Source organism: Neolamprologus brichardi, chromosome 6 (genome assembly GCF_056152115.1).
Source record: "Neolamprologus brichardi isolate AB-2024 chromosome 6, ASM5615211v1, whole genome shotgun sequence".
Taxonomy (NCBI): Eukaryota; Metazoa; Chordata; class Actinopteri; order Cichliformes; family Cichlidae; genus Neolamprologus; species Neolamprologus brichardi.
This window is the reverse complement of record NC_142109.1, coordinates 29364426-29381245: the sequence shown is the minus strand read 5'-3', so window position 1 is coordinate 29381245 and position 16820 is coordinate 29364426. Positions and strand designations below refer to the sequence as shown.

The window sequence follows — 16820 nt, the reverse complement described above, 5'->3', positions numbered from 1 at the left end:
TATTAAAGGGAAAGCTAAATTTGGAGAGTGGCACAACAGTGCAGCGCACCTTTACTTCACAGCTTGGGGCTGTGCGTTTGCATGTTCTCCCTGAGTTTGTGTGGATTCACTTTGGGTACTCCTCCTTCCTCCTACAGTCCAAAGACATGCACAGGGTTTAACTGGTGATTCTAAATTGGCCATAGGTGTTAATGTGTATCACTTAGTGTTATCCCTGCGACAGACTGGCAACCTGTTCAGGGTGCCCCACCTCTCACGATTTAGTAACTGGGGTAGCCTCCACTGCCCCCCAACCTTGAACTGGATAAGTGGAAGCTGGATGGATGGAATTAGTTTGAGCTTTGAGAAACCCCAAAGCTCCATATACTGTCTTTTAACACAGCTGAATGCTGAACATGAGTAAATACCACCCACCTGATATAAAATGGACATATAAAATGATATAAAATGGCCACATAATTAAGCAGAAGTTTAAACCTCAATATAATTTAAACTCGTGAATTTCTATAAAAATTCACCCCTCCATAAAATGGTGTTATTTTCTTTACTTGGCTGTAACTTTGGGCATTTTAACATGGGTGTCTATGGTAGTCGACTTGGCTTTGGAGGCAGCTTCGAGAAGTCATTCCTAGCAGTTCTAAACTGGCTTTATTTATCAGCCCTGGAGGTTCCCACATTATCGAGATAAAACAGGATATTAACTTGTATCCTTTAGTAACCAACTCCAGAAGATCAGCACAAAATTATACTAATGCAGGACAGATTTAGGCTATAGTGTAAATTCACAAAGAAATAAATACAATTATATTTCAACTATTAAAAAAAAAAGAAATGACAAAACCAACCCAGGACCTGTTTGGGTTTGTATTCCTAGGAAAGTTGCTCACTTTAATCTAGCTTCACTCACACCTATGGCCGACACACCAGCAGAAAGGACAAAGGCAAACCACATTTACCAAGATGCAGCCACACATATGTAGCCACCCACAGTCAGACAGACAGATAGGGAAACACATAACCGGGCGTCTCACCACAAACACACACACAGACAAAACCGACACACCCCACCATTCACTATCCTGGCCTTGTTTACTCATGACCATCGCAGCTATGCAGCAGCCGACCTCATCATTCCACAGATTCCTCTTTCCTAACTATTTTATGTGCTTTGTCAAAGTAGTTCTTTTTTACTCATCAAAAGCAGGAAACATTTTACTAAATAAAAGTACAAAGTAATATCATGAAGGGGGATAACAGTGACAGGTGGTGGGTTAGGCCTAGACCACAGGCTATTATGATTTAAGGCGGTGACTTTCACAATTTTTTTATTTTATTTAAAATAAAATTAAAAAAAAAAAATTCTGGGAAGGCCTCACTGAAGTGCATATCAACAAGTTGAAACTGCCATGGAATCTGGGACCAGCTAGAGAGGACAGATTGCTTAAATGTCTTAATCTGTGCAACACTGCCATCTGTTGACTATCAGCAACATCTCTAGTTGCTCCTGAAAACCCCTCATTTTTTCTTGAATGTTTAGTCTTACATTCTGTGTCACTTCCGGCTGCTTGTTATATAACAAGCCTAAACAAAAGGCAAACTCATGATTTGTTTGACGCAGAAAAAATGAGCATGTGCGACCAGAAGGTAATTTTCTCTTCTCTGTTTACTTTTTTCTTTAAATACTTGTTTTCCTCCCACAGGGCAAAGATACGTAGGCCGAGTGAACTGGTTGAACTCTAAATTACGTGTTTCGTGTGGATTTGTTTGTGTTGTGATATAATCCTGCGACAGGCTAGTGACTAGTTGCCCAGAATGCTGACCCTGTGAACCTGCACAGCAATAAGCAGCTAGTGACTCAATGGAGGATTATACAACAGATCACTTTGAGTCCTTTCTGGTCATGCTGAAGCAAACACCGAGAATGAGGAGGCACAACAACTAAATAAGACTACATTTTAAAATGTATCTTAGTTTCTCAGTTTTCTTGATGAACTTATTCAGGCTTCTGCCTGCAGCTTTGTACTGAATATTTTAGGTATAATGATTTTTAAGTACTTCAAAGCTGATTGTGTTTTCTTAATATGAGCTGGTATCTTTGTAAGCTAAGCAATATTTTAATAAAATATTCTAAACTGCTCATGCTGACTGCAAGCCTCACATTAAAAATCAACAAACCAAACCTTCAGACAGGGTAGCTTCATTGATGATCCTCTGCTTCCAGACCTTTATCCAAGTCAAGAGAATTTCTGATTTCTAGTACTGACAAAAATCATTACAGAAAATGTTAATATAATCAGTTCTCTTTAAGGTTCTTGCTATTGTTTTAATGAAATGATTGTTAAAAAAAATGCCATCCTGTGATGAACCTTTAAGGATATTTTGATCTGTGTGCAAACAAAGAGACATGTTTGGATATGGAAAAATACATGCACTATAATTTTGCACGGGGGCAGAAGGGAAGGAATTGTTTGGGAAGTGACTAAATGGTAAAAGACAAAGTGTTACATAAGGAAACACAGAGGTCTTTAGCTCATTTTCTAGTGGTTATTCTGACATGTTCTTCTTTCTGATCTTTATTTGAAAGAAAATTTGGTTTTATTTCAGTCATAGAAACTATTTTTCAAAAGGAAATAAGGCAGATATAGTTATGATTGACAGATCAAAGGAAACTTAATCTCTAAGGTGTTCTTTGTTTCCAAAATTATATACATTGTAACAGTATTGCAGTGGATTGAACAAAATAAACTACACAGGGACATATTATTTTCAAACTGGCTACCTAAACAGCCCAGATACACTCTGTTAAACATACTAAACACTAGTGCAACTACATCTTATAGAACCATGGGTCAGGCTTATATGGGGAGTAAATCACAAGGGGATAAAATAGCTAAACAAGCTGGGGAATGTAAAGAGATGTACTTCTCAATGATTCAACAATAAATATCTTATAGTATAACGTGTAAAATCCTGAAATTAGCTATTCTGATGATTAAGTTTTCTTTCTTGAGGCATTAACTAGTATTTAGTACAGATAAACAGAAGTTTGAGTCTGGGCAGCACATGGTGGAGTGGTTAGCATTGTCCCCACATAACATGAAGATCTTGAGTTTGAGTCCTCTGGTTAACTGAGGCATTTCTGTGTGGAGTGGCCGCCCCTTTTATGTAAGTTCTTCCAGAGGTTTCTTCCTGTTACAAGGGAGTTTTTCCTTACCACCGTTGCCAAGTGCTTGCTCATAGAAGGTCATCAGATTGTTGAGGTTTTCTCTGTACTATTGTAGGGTCTTTACCTTACAGTATAAACTGTCTTGAGGTGGCGATGCTACTGTGATTTGTCACTATATGAATTAAATTGAATTAAAATTAATTTTCCATGTTCTCCATGTGCCTGTGTAGGTTTCCATCGGGTACTCCAGTTTTCTCCAGCAGTTCAAAGACATGCTCATGTAGTAAGTGTTTTTCTGTCTCTATATATTTGCCCTGAGTAGGAGTGGTAATCAGCTGGTATAGGCTTAGATAGGCTGGGATTGTATTGTATTTTAACACTGTTGTATTGCTACTTTCACTTACTGCATATTAGTATTTCATACTCTTTTAGTATAACACGCACAGCAAAATAGCCTGAAACAGCCAAGCTAGTTTCAATGCCATTTGGAAGAATTTTCTGAATTTTTATTTTTATTTTTTAACCACAGCAGTCCTGCTTAGAGAGTCCTATGAAGGCTGAGGTGAGGGGACAACTCACAAGAATCACTATTCCTCAAAAATTATTGGACACATTGTAGTGAAACAAGGTTGTTTTATCCTGAATGTGGCTGTTCAGAAACCTTTTTTACTTCTCAGTTTATTTTACTAATTAGTTTGTGCAACACACCCAACCAATTATAGTAAAACCTATAAATTGCTTTCTGTGCTTCACACATTAGAACAACCAGCAACCAACTGTGATGGGTTAATGCCACATCCTGACTTTTAAGTATAATAAAATGGCGTGATCAATATTTGCGAACTTCAAAATAGGTATCATGATCAAAATATAACACTTTACTGTTTAGGCAGCTATCTTATCAACAAGTCTGATCATCAGCCAGGCTGCGCTACAGCAATTTAACTTATTATTCCAAAAACTTCACAAACGTAGTTTTTAGTTTAATTTTAGTTCACCTAATTCAGAAACATGATGATTGACAGAGAAAATATTCCTCCTCCCATTGAGGGAAACTCGATGGGTGGTGGTAACACATCCTAAACGCTAGTTGGCGCCCGTAATTAAATAAACGAAGAAGAAGAGCAGACGTCCGTTACGTGCAGTTACTGGCGTTCAATGTCAGTGTGATGCATGTTTTGTACGTTTTTTTTTAAATTACACAGCTAGTTGAACCATTACCGGACTATCATGCAGACAGCCGCACTTAGAGTTTTTTGCCACTGGTCACAGAGTAATAGCACAGCGATGATTCGTCAGCGTTTAAAATGCAGAGGTAAGCAGTGATAACTGGAAGCTACGGTGCTACATGCTAAAAACACTTATCTAACTCTCACAGTATGTAGCGTCTATCAGTGCATACAGTTTACGTTTATCTGTAGGTGTAAGACTAGACTGGGTCTACACTTGTAAACGTAATGTAGCCTAAATCAAATATTTGATAGATTACTCGTCATTGTCAGTTTTTTCAACTCAAACTCTTGACATTTACTTAGTTTGTAAGCGAAGTAAATGCGTGACCTTCATAGTGGGCACTTAAGACTCGTGTAATTATAAATGTTTCAGCTTCAAGGCGGTTGACTGAAGGAGCTTTACATACGTTTTTTACTTTGTTTTAGCACTAACTCTGCAGCAGAGCTCTCGCGCTTACGGTGTAATTCCGCCCCCGCGCGACAGTGAGGAGAAGGAGATGGTGCACCGGATGCTGCGCGTGGACCATGCTGGAGAATATGGAGCCAACCGCATCTACGCCGGCCAGATGGCAGTGTTGGGTCGATCGAAGACTGGGCCATTCATTCAGGTATTAACCGAATAAACTGATATAAACTGATCATTCATTACTTCTGTGTTACGTCAAGATTATAATTTATTAAAAAAAACAAATAAATAACAGGGGTGGTTCAGCCCCCAGTTGTTGCTGTGGTTAAGTTTATTGAATTATTATAAATTTAAACATAACCGCAGCTTTTACAAGAATACTCAAATTACTTTTAATTAAATGATTATGCACAGTACTCTTTGTGTCATGTTTGCCTCTTTGGACAAATGCGATCTAGTCGAACGCAACAATCCATTTAAATCTTCCTTCTTCTTCCTTCCTCTTAAATACAATATTTAAAATGAAATAAGCTGAATGATGCAGTGAAAGATGCCCATATTAGGGTTGATCTTTTTACATACGAGTATATCTGTTACTCTCCATCAGCCTGTCACAGCAGCTGCAGCACCATTACGTAAAGCCAGTAAACCGTGCACATGATTTCTGCAGGATCTTGCAGACAGCTGATGAAATTCAATAAGATGAAAGAACAGGCTGCACATCTCACTGCTGTTTGATGTTAATTCGCAGGCATGTGGTTGATAAACAGTATTTCTAGGGGTTTTCTGAGTCTCCCAACATTCTGAATCCAGTTCATTTCTCGTTTTTTGTTTTTTTTTTAATTAAAAAAACTTTAGTAAAACTTACTTAGCACAGGCAGGGACATATAGACTCCCCTGCAAATTACATCCTGGTTCTTCTTCAACCTGAGAAGAATTGTCACATGATTACCAGTTAATCATATAAAAAGTGTAAATTCCCACTGACTGCCACAGATCTTTATCCTAACAAGGACATGCACAAGATCTTTCCTTCACAGTCAGTTCTCCAGACATGGCATATAGAACTAGGAATGGTTAGAAATAGAGGCTAAACTAACAGAGGCCTTATTGCTCATCACTGAAAGAGCTGATCTCATGTTAGCTGCTGCTGATAGTTGTTTCTGTGTGCAGTTTGCACTTTAGCCTCATGGTCCTGATTTTTTTTTTTGCGCAATAAAAATGAAAGTCACGTTCATATCTCCACACCTCAAAAATTGTAGACAGCTGTACCTTTTTCGTACGATAACGATATAAATCACAAAAATGTAACATTTTCTGTATATTCTGTGAATCTCGGGCAGCTTGACTTGTGTGAAATGTTTCCAGTTGGGCGTCATGTACCTGGAGTCGAGTGTTTTAACCGATGCATGAAACTATACATTTTCAGACATAAGTTGTAACGGCCGCCGTTTTCTTTGTGAGTATTTATTACACAGCGTGCTGCGGGGAAAAGCCTGTTCTAACGTTTGAGTCCAAGGTTTATTTTTTAGCAACTGACGGCTGCTTTTTGCTTCTCATCCGTAAACAGTCTGCATACTCTTTCACGTGATTCAGTTTACTTTGAAAAGTCTCAACAGGATCTTGAGCTTTATTCTGAAAGGTTTATGTGGAAAATAAACAAGCGGACACGCATTGGCTTTACCCTCGTTGTTGCTAACGACAATGCATAAAAACAGGCGCTTGTCCGTCCAGTTATATTAAATATAAGACAAAGAGAGAACTTTAAGAAATTAATATAGCCACTACAGTGACCATCAAAACGATGGAAAAATATTGCCGTAAACAGTATTTTGCAACACCAGGAACCAAACGATAGCGTAAAATGAAACGATAGACGTTTTTATATCGTGATCCGATATATATTGTTATATCGAACAGCCCTAATCAGTATATGGCCATAAATTTTGACACTTTGCGCTTTTTTTCCTACAGGAAATGTGGGATCAAGAAAAGAAACACCTTGAGAAATTCAATGAAATTCTTGCTGAGAACAGAGTTCGCCCCACAGCACTGTTACCTTTCTGGAATATTGCTGGGTTTGTATTAGGTCGGTACAACACATAAAGACATAATTTTGCTGAGAAGATAAACAAATGCATCAAAGAGTAATGATTATTGAATTTCACAATGGCTCCCTGACGTGTCATTAACAAGTGTGTAAACAGTAAGCAGTAGGAAATCTCTTCATTAAATGTTAACAGCATGTATCTCTCTCTTTTGAAGGGGCATCATCTGCATTACTGGGAAAAGAAGGGGCCATGGCCTGTACTGTGGCAGTGGAAGAGAGTATCACTGAACACTATAACAACCAGATAAGAACTCTGATGGAGAAGGAACCAGAGAGATACACTGAACTCTTACAAGTGAGTCTCTTATCTCTGTAGCTCTGCTCTGTGGTTGCCCTTTACTGTGCATGAAATTCATATTGTTCATTATGAGATTGTGGCAACAGCTGAGTCTAAAGAGGTGCCAAAGGGTGATAATATTAGGCACCTGCCCCTCCAAAAAAAAAGAGATTAGAGTCTAGCATACCAAAATGGAAATAATGTTGAATGTTTTTGATTATGGTGATTGTTATAAGCCACGCTAAATAATAATTAATCAATTAAACTCAAGCTAGTTAATACAGCTTTGTACCTAATCGTTAATCGCCTTTTACTAACATTACTACATTTAAGTAAGAGTTATCTGACCAGCAAATAAATAAAGCCACCTTAAATTGTGTTTGACCAAACTTTGAGGAAAATTTCATTCAATGATGTCTGTATCCCATTAATGCCAATATGAGTCTGAAATGGTCTCGTTCTTTTATAGTTAGCTTGTGCATATTTCTAATTGCATTTATTAAAAAATTACAACTGTCTTTGTTGATTGTTTCACTCATTCATTATTTAGTGCAATCCTAGCAGCTGGATCATTTTTTTATTTTTATTTTTTTATTTTTTGCATGTAAGCCAACCACAGTCAAACCTCTGGCACAGCCTCGTTCTCTTCCTGGATCACTGTTGACTTTCAGTGTTAAATCTGTTCGTGGGTGGAATTTTTTCTGTTTATCTAAGCAGTTCAGTACAGTTCAGGTTTACTTGGAGAGTTTTACAGTTTTATAGGCAATTTCTCCAAGGCTATGCAGCATGATTTTTGACATTTTTGACTTCAGTGCTTTCGCCATTACACAATTACATCACTTAATGGCTACTGACATTTGTTACTGCGCACTGATGCAGGTCGAAGTTTATTTAACTTCTAATTTGGACAAGTTCCACACACCAACGCAGCTTCACAGATCATAGCACATGGAATAAAATTGGCATTTCACCAGTGGCTTTTTCATATATACTGTCAAGCGTGACTCTACCTCTCTGGATGTTTTCCAGATGGGGACAAAGCACTTTTCAGCACAAAGCTGATCTTATTAGATACACATTTTCTGACCACGGTGTATAACATTTTTCATGACTGAGTTATTTGCTGTTATTTTGAAAAGAAAATGGGTTTAATGTAACCAACTCAAGGCCAAATAGCTTGAGAATTTTGTGCAGTGAAATTTAATTAATTAATTAAATTAATTTGTTTTATCTTGAATATTTTTAACAGGTGATAAAGGAATTTAGAGATGATGAGATGGAACATCATGATACAGGACTGGCACACGATGCTGAAAATGTAAGTGTATTTTATGTCTTTAAATGTAATATATACACACGGCCAGTCAAAACTTTGGTCACACCTTCTCATTCAATGTTTTTTTTTCTTTATTTTTATTACTTTCTACATTATAGATATATGCTGAAGACAGCAAATATATGAAGCAAGATATATGGAATTATGTATCAGAGAAAAAAATGATAAATAACTCTTATATGTCTTATTTTTTAGATTCCTTAAAATAGCCACCTTTGCTTTGTTGACAGCACCGAAAACTTTTATATCAATTAGAAAAATGACTCCACACAGAAATAAATAAATATTGCTTCATTAGAGTATTTAACTGTCTTTACAGTTTTTAAGTTGTTGAAAGTACTGCTGCCTAAATGTGTGTTTTGTGTGTGTGTTTTTCCTCTTGTGTTTTAGGTACCTGGATACTGGCTATTAAAAAATGCAATACAGTTAGGTTGCAAAGCTGCAATATATGTTTCCCAACGTATCTAACGCTGTTCTTAAAGCAGTTGAATTGTTTTGTTATTCTGACTCAAGTTTGTAAATGACTTAATTTGGACCTGTGTTCTCACTCTGCATCTTTGTAAATGTAAATGAAGCACTTCCACACAACGTACCTGTACCTGATCGTATCTGTTAAAATCTCTGTAATAAATGTCAGGCCTTGGTTCTGTTTTCTGAAGGCAAATTTTTACTTTTGTGTTGTGTTACTTTTGTGCTTGCTGCAGGAAGGTCAGTCTGCCTGTCTGAAAAGTGTCAGTGTTGATGAGAAAGTGAGAAACTGGTGAAATAAAGATACTCATGGACTTTAGATATTTCCATTTGTACATGTATCCAGTTACCCCCACATACATAACATATTTTTGATATGATTGTGCCTTAGGTTGCTTCAGTGTTTTTCTTATCGGCAAGAGCTGCAAAGACCAATATTTGAATAACTTTTAGCTGCCTTTGACCAAAACCTAGACTCCCTAAACACGCATGATAAGAACATATTAATCCAAGTACAGACACACACACACACAACCACCACTACCACCACCATACCATTCTGTTTCACATGTAATAGTTCATATATCAAGCTGAGCAATGACTTGTCATCCAGGCCTAACTGCTAAGCAGCCTCACACAGCTGTTCTGGGTACATTAGGTCACTGAGCAAGAAGGCTTGTCCAGGGGCCCCTAATATTCATCAGGTTGTGTAGCTTGAGCCAAATGTTCATTCCCCCCCTGACTCAGTATCATTCTGTCCATATGTCCATTCAGCTGTGACCCCAAACCTGATTTCTTCTAGTTTTAGCATTTTTTTGAGCATGAGCATATGATACATGCTGACTCATTAGTGGGGGGTATTAATCATCTTGTTGATTGAGCAGATAAAAATGTTATTTAAAAAACGGAAAATCTGATATTTATTCATTGTATGTGAATTGATAAATATAAAAAAAAAAAAACCACAGACAGAGTCATAGTAAAATGTTCAGTTTGATTGTGCCATCATAAGAGGTTCAGCCTGCACATGTTAGATGAGATATTGAAATATGCAGATTTCACTTTCAGCTGCTTTAATGGTGGCTGCCTGACTGCAGGTCAATCTTTACATTTGCTTTATGCTATTGCAGCCGTGTGTGAAGATCTATTTACCTTAGCATAAGGTCAGAGGAGTTTGATTCTTTTCAATAATAGACCTGACTTCAGGGGTTAATATGCAGTTTTATCCTTCATTCCTGAAAAATGGAATTGTTTAATGTCCATCAGTAAAAGATCAAGTTAAATAATGTTAAATAATTTGTAGTCTGCATTATCACTGTTAGATGTTTCTGACTCACTAAATAAGCCATACAGAAACTAAACCAGGGTGTGTTCATGAATGCGCTACAGCAGTGTTTTTAATGGGGGGAGGGAAAAAGTGTGTGTGTTATATTCCAGTGAAAACTGAAAGGCTAACTTGCTAGGGAGCAAACGAACGCCAGCTTTTCTGACTACTGCTACTGGAACGCTGTCAACTTGGGTATGACGTCATTTTCAGAACCAGTATAACTTTGTACCTTTTTCTTTGACTCTTGGTAGTCATTTTAGTTTGGTAATCTATGGGTAAGGATCATATTTTGAAAGCAGCCTCAAGTGGCTGCTTGAGGAACTGCAGCTTTCGAGACCTTTTGATGCTCACATTTGAGCCCTGGTTGCATGCGCTTTGTGAACCAAGCTAAGCACTTCATCCTCTCATACGAATACAGTTAAATCTGGCTTAATAAACAAAGAATCACCAAAAAAGCGAACTCGATGCTCCAGGAAAACAAAGGAATTGGGTTACAGTGGATGAATGCTCGCTACAGCCACTTTATACATAGAGTTTATAATTACAGTAGGTAGTTCAACTGACCCATGAGTGTGGCTGCCATAATCCCCATCTCCCCATTATTTTTCCATTTTATTTGTACCTGCTTGCCTTTATTGACTGCATGTTATTTGATTTTCGTGACCAAGTACTAATTACTGTGAGCAAAGCCTGGAGTATTCTCACGATCTCAGGATAGGATGGAAACGCATGACATTCACTTTCATAATCACAGGAGGTCACCCACTATAGATCAGAGACATGAGACAGTAGGCTTTGCAAATCAAAGGTAGATCATCATACATTATCTTTGAACCCGATTAATAGTGCTGACAGTTTTATAGCAAGGCGTAACTGTTTAAATAAAGCAACATATGTAAAGCTCCTTTTGTAGTGTAATGTTAGCTGATGAAATTACTGGTATATAAAAAGACGAGTGATGACTTAGTCACAGTTCTGGTGTTAATAACCTTTAACTTTATAGACTACATCTAAATTATCTACCATATGTAAACACAAATGGTGTGCTATATATATATATATATATATATATATATATATATATAGACATATATATAGACAGACAATGTCTGCACATTCTGGTCAATTCCTCAATCATTTAAAACCATCAGGAGATCATGTGCATTGTTTAGGTTCTTTTCTCAGTATCAAAAGGAATTTGCTGAAACACAGACTCAGAAATTGGCAACAAGAATTTGAAGAGAGCAATAAAACTTTGCTAAACTGGGATTGTCTTGCTACCCATGAATAATTGCAGTTGTAAATCTTCAGCAGCACGAAAAATACAAATCCCTATAAGTCATAAGATCTTTCGGATACAGATTTTATTACTTCTTGGCTTTAATAGTTGGTGTTTGCCAGTAATAAGGCCTTCTGGGGTTTATGGTAACTAATAGCAAAAAAGTACTTCTCTAGAACTGAGAGCACAAGGAATTAAGTACATTTTGCTAGTAGTGTGATATGATTTAATGAATGTCTGGCAGCTTTCAACATCTGTTCTTTCTTTTTAATTCAAATACAATCACTTTTTTTTCAAGAGGTGAAAAAGACTCTGAAGTTGCAGGTTAGTGAGGTTACTATCCTGTTACTAGTTAAATGTGAGATGTTTCACCATGTTTCATGTGTTTTTTGTTGCCCCTATAACTTTTTATTTAAATGTGTTGCTACATCAAATTCAAAACGCTGCATTGATATCTAAAAATAAAATCTAATTTTTTAGCATTTAATGTCGTGCCTTTGTACTATTTTTACAGAAATATAGGATTTAAATAATTTGCAAGTCATTGCATTCTGTTTATATATTTTAAATTTACATCCATCTGAAGTTTTTGGGGGGTTTTATAAATCAAGAGGACTCAGAGGAGCTTTTCATCTACATCTGGTTTTCCAGGTCAACAGCCATGCTCTATAAATAGCAAACAGTAAACATTTTACTGTTCTGCGGTATGTCTGCACATACAGTAAATACCTGTGGTGTGATGTTACTATATGCTTTAGATCTCTGTTCTGCATTGAGGGACTAACTTATGTAAATTTTAGTTTGAGCTGTAACACATTCATTTTTCCACACCCTTTTAACGACATGTAAATGAGTGTAGTGTGCTCTGTGCATATGTGTATGTACAAATGCATCGAAATGCCTAAACATATTGGAAATCTTTTGGGTTACTGAGGGGTGTGTGGCGTGAAAGAGTAACCACGTGTTCACATCTTCACACTGTGAAGTGACAACACAAGATGCAAAGGACTGACATCACTGGAAGCTGGAATTTGTGATTTATGGCCTGCCGTGCAGTGCCAACCACCAATGGCTTTGGTGAGAGAAAAACACATCAAGGTCAGTCTTCTAGGAAGGTTAAACTGAGCAAAACCAAATTTTTTTTTAATTCATATCAAAACACTGTTATCCATATTCAACCACATACATTTCAGAATGATTTTCAATATATAGAACTGCAACATCAAATAACTTTTAGGTGAAGTTAAGTCTGGAGTATAGATCTATTTGTGTCTGTGAGTGCAACAAATCTTTCGTTCTGTCAAATCCACTGAATCAGACAGTAAGTATGAAAACTCGCTATCAAGCAACGTTTCATGTAAAATGTAAGTTCAGCAGAGACCCTTCAACAAAAATGAAATGGATCATTTTGACATCCCTTTAGCATTTCCAGTAATATTGCTAAGTGCATATGATTCATGAATTGGCAGAATATTTTGTGCATATATGCATGACTGTAGAATCAGTATGAACATAATACTATGCTGTTTTTGTGATTTAACTGCTTCATCATGATCTTTGCAAATAAAACCAAAATCCTCAGCTGGAAAACTGATTTCTGGGGCACATACCTTTAAACCCTTTTTACATGTCTCCTTTTCTCTTTAGCATCCACAGAGAATCCTAAACTATAGTAGATGAATTCTTTTGGAATTTTAATTAGGGATGCACCGAATGATCCCTTTTCATTGTGGTATAAAATATATGATTTCTTTAATAAGAACTATTTTATTTAACTGAAATGTATTTGAATCAATGGAAAATGGACATCAAAATGGACATCTAGGTCCCATCTTCTTTTCAGATGGGACCTACACGTGGGGTAGTGTGATAGTTTGTTGATGAAGTTGTAGGACTTGTGTGAAGGACTTATTGTTGAGTGCCGGAGTTGAGCATGGCGTGACCCCTCCACTGGTATCAATCAATATACTGACAGGCATGGTGGCTGATCCAGCATGACTCCAAGGCCACGCTGCTGCTCCACTATGTCATGAGCTCCAAAGATGCTTAAAGCTATTGACTCTAGCGCAGCTTGACACCCTCCCTGTCCCGCACCAACACAACCATCCTTCTATCAGAACCAGTGCCCCACTTAGGTAAGACACGAGCAAAGCCATTGAACTGCATAGGGTAAAGTCAGTAATTAAAGCTATAAATAATTGTATATAAATGTAAATGGGCGTAGCCACTGTGACTTCAGCCACTTATTTGTGAATGTCCATTTTCAATAATTGAAATTTGCATTAGAGCTTTTTCATCATGTCTTCCTTGTCACCAGAGGTGACCATATTTGGATGAGAGAGCCGTGCTAAGTGAACAGCTAATGCTAGCTATCTTATTTAGATAGGTGCATTCACAGCTGCTAATTAGTGCTAAAACCAAAGTATTTGCATTAAAAATCTGCCAAAAGTCACCAAACCAAACCTGTTTCAAATCAGCTGTGGTGGTAACCAGAGATGGGCAGTAACGTTACTGTAATCTGATTACTTTTTTAAAGTAACGAGTAAAGTAAGGGATTACTATCGCAAAAACGGTAATTAGATTACCGTTACTTTCCTGTAGGAATGCTGCGTTACTGCGTTACTAAAACCCTGATTTTTTTTGCGAGAATGTCTCATGATGTAAGCGAGTGCGACGTTCGTGACAACAGCTGTGTGCAGATCAACAATGGATCATATATCGAGTGCAGGAGAGAGTATGAGCATGCAGCGTTTAAAGCGTGGAAGTACTGACCTTACTTTGAGTTTGATTCCATAAAAAGTGACAAAAACATTAGTGTCCGTTGTGCTTGGGAAGAAAACTTCTTTTTACAGCGAAACCCCCCCAAACAAGCACCGAGTGCTCAACGACGTAATGGGAAATTCACAGAGAAACTCGCGGATTCTTCCACTGACCGCTGTGGCACACCTGCACCAGGGCACACCTCCGCCTACCCTACTCCTGCTTAACCGGTGAAAATAGAGCAAAAGGGCCGCTAGTCTTTGATTTTATTTATTTTCTGCTGTGTTTTACTTGCATCTATTTGAAAGACTGAGTGTTAACACAAAAAATATTTTATTTTATGTGCTGGAATGTGCAGAAAATAGGTTTAAATGTTAAACAAATTTCTTCAAGTCAGAGAATGGTGCATATAATTTAATTTTTACTTGATGCATAAAGTTAAAAGATTAAAACTGATAAAACAAGTTAAAAAAAGAGACTTTTCCATTTGATTACATTTTGTATGATGCATTATGCAGAAAAAGTAGAATTGGGCTGAAAGATCTATCGCTTTATTACCTATTCAGGTTGTAAATCGTGTTTTTAAAAAGTAACTAAGTAACTAAGTAATTAATTACTTTTGAAAATAAGTAATCAGTAGAGTAATGGGATTACTTTTTTTGGGGAAGTAAGTAATTAGTTACTGATTACTTTTTTCAAGTAACTTGACCAACACTGGTGGTAACAGACAACCAGGCTAATCAGATTTAACCTGCAAACACCTGTCACTCAGAGAGGCTACAACCCTGATAATGCACAATTTTAGCCTTTATAGTTTTCAAGTCCAGGAGTTATAAATCCTGCTTTTATAAAAGGAGAACATGGCTTAAAAAAGTCTGTAAATATGTCTATGTAACTATAGACTGTATCTATATGTCATTGATACTCACATTTCTATGATACTTTATCAGCCTTACTGACCATTCAAAGAGCTGTAGATTACAAGTTATATATAAAGTGTACATTCATACAGCAATTTGCAATCTATTGCCAAGAACAGACAATCACCAATTAACATGCATACATATCTTTGCACTGAAAGGCTTAAAGAAAGGTCGAGGTAAGAGTTCAAACCCAGAACCTTCTTTCTGTCAGTCAACATGCTAATCACTCCACCACCGGTAGATCCACTTTTGGCTCTCGCCGTCTTGGTATTAGTGAAGCTGAATGTGATGAACAAAAGTGTGAACCCATAAGGTCTGGTTAATCACTACCTTACAAAAGACACACCATAAAGCATGACCTTCTTTATTGTCCTTTTTGACTAACATTAGAAATCATAATTACAAAATGATCATTTTCTCACAGCCACAGTCTGAATTGAACCAGAAGGGTCTGCTTTTGCCGGCTCTTAGAAAGAACAGGTTAAACTTTTAGATGTAGAGTCTACATTGGACTTTCCTATAGAGTTTTTAAATTTTACATGGGGGTGATGGGGATGGGTTGCTCTTGCAGATAACCTTAAGTGGTCATTCTAGGAACTGTTAACTGTATTCTTTTTATAATGTCTATATTGACTTCATTTTTCAGCCCTGCAACTGCTGCTTGGGTATGAACTTACCAGCACGTCGCTTTATTTTAGTATTTACTTTGTATATAATATTTAAAACATCTTCAGCAATTAATGAAATCTAAAAGAATATTTAGAAAGTGTAAAAGTCCATAAAAATAATCATTGTACCTCCACTGATTTAAATTGTTCAGGGAAAAACAGAACGTGTGCAACATCAGTATGAACTTCAGTAATACAAATCTGCAATATGCTTTCATGATGTGAGGCTTTTAGTGTTCTGATCTCTGTTTGCCCTTTATACATCAAAAATTTCCTTGTGGAATTCAAGGAACTTACTTGGATGAAGTTGTGTCTGAAATCGGAATAAAGTGCACACAGAACATAGTTGGCTGTGAAGGGATCAGCAGAACGAGCTGCAGTGTGTCAAAGCAAACAAGACTTATTCATTAGTCATCTATCCTTTTCTGTATGTTACATTACACCCCCATCCCCCAGAATTCAACAACTTGTATTGCTGCTGCTTACCCTCCTCAATTTACTGTGATGCATAAGCAGCTTGCAGAAGGTTACCATGCAAGGCCTCTTAACACCTGGTTTAAGGAATAGTTTTTCCCACCCCACCTGCTAGCCTCCTGCAGTGGCTCAGCGCTTTACACCGATCCCGCTAAGGCTCTTTCTGTCATCCTCACTGATTGAACGGAGAGCTCTGGCAGTAGTGCTCTGGCCAAGTCTCATATCTCTTGCCCGAGGCTCGTTTTCGTGTCGCTTGTAAAGATGCCACTCTTATCACCTATTAATCATGGCCCTCGATGTCCAGCTATGCCCTCCACTGCTGGTGACAACAAGTGATGCTCTTGCAGATTTTCAGATTACATGCAACATGAAAAGGAGGCTTCAAGCTACGATT

General features: G+C 37.3%; 1 protein-coding gene across 3 annotated transcripts; it reads left to right on the top strand.

Annotated features, from left to right (window-relative positions):
* The first annotated feature begins 1527 nt into the window (after window positions 1-1527).
* coq7 (coenzyme Q7 homolog, ubiquinone (yeast)) lies at window positions 1528-9314 on the top strand. Of its 3 annotated transcripts, XM_087842050.1 has the most exons (8): window positions 1528-1644; window positions 3397-3449; window positions 3696-3728; window positions 4825-5006; window positions 6779-6893; window positions 7070-7209; window positions 8441-8509; window positions 8918-9314. In XM_087842050.1, exons 4-8 carry the CDS (start codon window positions 4896-4898, stop codon window positions 8993-8995), a joined length of 513 nt encoding a protein of 170 aa, XP_087698176.1. In that variant the 5' UTR covers window positions 1528-1644; window positions 3397-3449; window positions 3696-3728; window positions 4825-4895; the 3' UTR covers window positions 8996-9314. The 3 variants fall into 3 exon arrangements, with proteins under 3 accessions (XP_087698176.1, XP_087698175.1, XP_087698174.1); XM_087842049.1 differs by lacking the exon at window positions 3696-3728; XM_087842048.1 differs by lacking the exons at window positions 1528-1644; window positions 3397-3449; window positions 3696-3728 and adding an exon at window positions 4267-4481.
* The last annotated feature ends 7506 nt before the right edge of the window (window positions 9315-16820 follow it).

Coding starts and splice junctions, on each gene's coding strand:
- coq7 (XM_087842048.1), top strand. CDS start 4,397: ATGCAGACAGCCGCACTTAGAGTTTTTTGCCACTGGTCACAGAGTAAT. Junction 5,007..6,778: donor AGACTGGGCCATTCATTCAG/GTATTAACCGAA, acceptor TTTTTCCTACAG/GAAATGTGGGATCAAGAAAA. Junction 8,510..8,917: donor TGGCACACGATGCTGAAAAT/GTAAGTGTATTT, acceptor CTTGTGTTTTAG/GTACCTGGATACTGGCTATT.